This window comes from Eimeria acervulina, genomic scaffold (genome assembly GCF_000499425.1).
Source record: "Eimeria acervulina Houghton genomic scaffold, Eah_scaff250, whole genome shotgun sequence".
Lineage (NCBI taxonomy): Eukaryota > Apicomplexa > Conoidasida > Eucoccidiorida > Eimeriidae > Eimeria > Eimeria acervulina.
The window spans coordinates 7501-10231 of record NW_013549968.1 but is presented as its reverse complement, the minus strand read 5'-3'; the positions used below and the strand labels follow the sequence as shown (position 1 = coordinate 10231).

Below are 2731 nucleotides of genomic sequence, written 5' to 3'. Positions count from 1 at the left end.
ATATATATGTATGTATATATTAATATTATATATGTATGTATATATATAATATATATATGTATATATATATATATATACATATATATATATATATATGTATGTTACGTGCATTGTCTATCTGCAATATGTATAGACTACATATATATATATATATATATATATAATTATTAAATATATATGTATATTGTATAGATATATACATTCTATATATATATATATATGTGAGATGTATTATATTAATGTATATGTACGTGCGTATTTGCACAATGTATATATATATATATATATATATATATATACGTATAACTATATCTATATCTATCTATATATATATATATATATATGTATATATTAATGTACGCAGACACATACAAAGATTAACGCAAGTGTATGTGCACATATAATGCTGATAATGTATAATATGTATATAAATATATATATGTATATCTATATATATGTATATATATGTATATATGTATATATATATATATATGTTTATATACTTCTCTCTCAGTGTCTTTCTTAAGACTTTATCAGTTAATATATTTTGTTTATTCATCAAACATTTTTTGTTTGTTATCCCTTTGCAACGCGAGCTGTCTGTACACCGGCGAGGTGTACAGGCAGCTCGCGCATATCCACACAAGTAGATTGCTGTTGCTGCTGCTGCTGTTGCTGCTGTCGCTGTTGCTGTTGTTGCTGCTTCAGCCAGGACCTGATCAGCAAGCTGCTGCCTGCAGCAGCGGCAGTAGCACTCGTATTTGCTGCAACAGCAGCAGCAGCAGCTACACGTGCAGCAGCAGCAGCAGTTGCAACAAAAGAAGTTAGGAGAAGCGTAGAGTGAGGAGACAGCTGCTGTCTCGTATGTCGATATATTTGCTGGGGGTTTAAATGCATGCAGCAGCAGCAACAACAGCAGCAGCAGCAGGAACAGCAGCAGGACCTTGAATAGTTTGCATTTACTCGTAGCAGCAGAACGCAACATAAGAAGCAGCAAGCTGCACGCATGCAGAGCTGCAGCAGCAGCAAGCAGCTCTAGTGCTGCTGCTGCTGCTGCTGCAGGAGGCAGAGCCTCCCCGCCACATAGACACACAAGAGGGTGCTATGCTCTCGAGGGTTTAGGGTTTAGGGTTTAGGGTTTAGGCGCGAGTTAAGCGAGAAACATCTAAGAAGGAGACACATGAATAACACCAAAGAGCAAAACAAAAGAAAGGAGACAGAAGAAGCATGCAGCAGCAACGAAGAGACACAAGTAGAAGAGACAGCAGAGAGACAGTGAAGAAGAGACACAAAGAATATAAAGAAGATATAAAGGAGACAGAAGAACTATAAAACAAACAAAAGAAGAGAGAGAAGAAGAGAGGCTGAGAAGGAGACAGCAAAACTCTCTTAAATAAATATCATTCAAACGAAAAGGATAAGAAACAAACAAGTTGTTCTTGCGGTCTAGTGAGGTGCATGCATGCAGCAGCAGCTGCTGCTGCAGCATGCACCTCTGTTGCTGCTGCATTTGCTGCTGCTGCTGCTGCATTTACTTCCGTTGTTGCAGTTGCTGCTGCTGCTGCTTTATATGCTACTGGTGCAGCAGAAGTTCACGTACTACTACGTTTCCTGCTCTTGTTGCTGCTGCTCCTGTTGCTGCTGCTCCTGTTGCTGCTGCTGCTCCTGTTGCTGTTCCTGCTGTTGTTCCTGTTGCTGTTCCTGCTGCTGCTGCTGCTGCTGCATTGCCCGCTCTATTTCTTGTCTTAGCTGCTTATCTGCTGCACTAACTGTCTCCTCTAAAGCAGTAAGATGAGGAGTCTGTACAGCTGCATGCAGGGTTCTGTTGCTGTAAGCAATTGCTTGGCGAGCAACAAAGTCAGACCGCAGCAGCAACAGCAGCAGGCTCTGCTGCTGCTGCTGCTGCTGCTGTTGCTGCTGTTGCTGCTGCTGCTGCTGTTCAAATGCCTCTCTGATGTACGCTATCGCAGCAGCAAAGTGCTGCAGCGCTGCAGGAAGGTCTCCTTCTTCTGCTGCCAGCAAACCCAGCAGCGTAGCTTGAGTCATCCTGCTTTCTGCAGAGACACCCCAAACCCTAAACCCTAAACCCTAAACCCTAATATATGACTCGCGATAGGGGCAATATGTTCTTGCTAGCCCTCTCAGTTAAATTACGTAAGGCAAGACCTTCAAGTATAAGGTTTAGGGTTTAGGGTTTAGGGTTTAGGGCTTAGGGGCTAGACCGGGGGGTTTAGGGTTTAGGGTTTAGGGTTTAGAGTTTGCGTACCTATATCTTTTGGGGTTTGCATAACTGCAAGCTCCTTCGCCGTTTCTAGGGCGTTCATCCAGTGATGGTTGTTGTTGTTGTTGTTGTTGTTGTTGTTGTTGTTGTTGTTGTTGTTGTTGTTGTTGTTGTTGCTGCTGCTGCTGCTGCTGCTGCAGCAGCAGTGCAGCAGCTATCCGCAGCGGCAGCTCTCCTATCCACAGACACGTTACTCCCGCTGCTGCAGCAACTTCCCTAGGTGAGTTGCTGTCTATCTTTTCTCTTTCTGCTGCTGCTGTTGCTGCTGCTGCTGCTGCTGCGTTTGCATCCCCACCAGCAGCACCCACACCCACAGCAGCAGCAGCAGCAGCAGCAGCAGGAAGGGGTTTGAAGGGATCGGCAAATATAATGGTGCTGTGCTTAGCTAGGGTGCTTTCAGTCTTAAGATTACTCCGCATGTAGCAGCGGCAGCAAACTGCTGCTTGTCGA

General features: G+C 43.3%; 1 protein-coding gene across 1 annotated transcript in view; it reads right to left on the bottom strand.

Annotated features, from left to right (window-relative positions):
* Window positions 1-1602: 1602 nt before the first annotated feature.
* Window positions 1603-2731, bottom strand: part of EAH_00028440 (TPR domain-containing protein, putative) — a gene marked incomplete at both ends in the record, with an annotated part of 7862 nt that continues 6733 nt past the window's right edge. The window contains 2 exons of the mRNA XM_013396308.1: window positions 1603-2054; window positions 2292-2731. The exon at window positions 2292-2731 is cut by the window's right edge and continues 278 nt beyond it. Of these exons, the coding sequence (XP_013251762.1) occupies window positions 1603-2054; window positions 2292-2731 (892 nt within the window). The remainder of the gene's footprint in view (window positions 2055-2291) is intronic.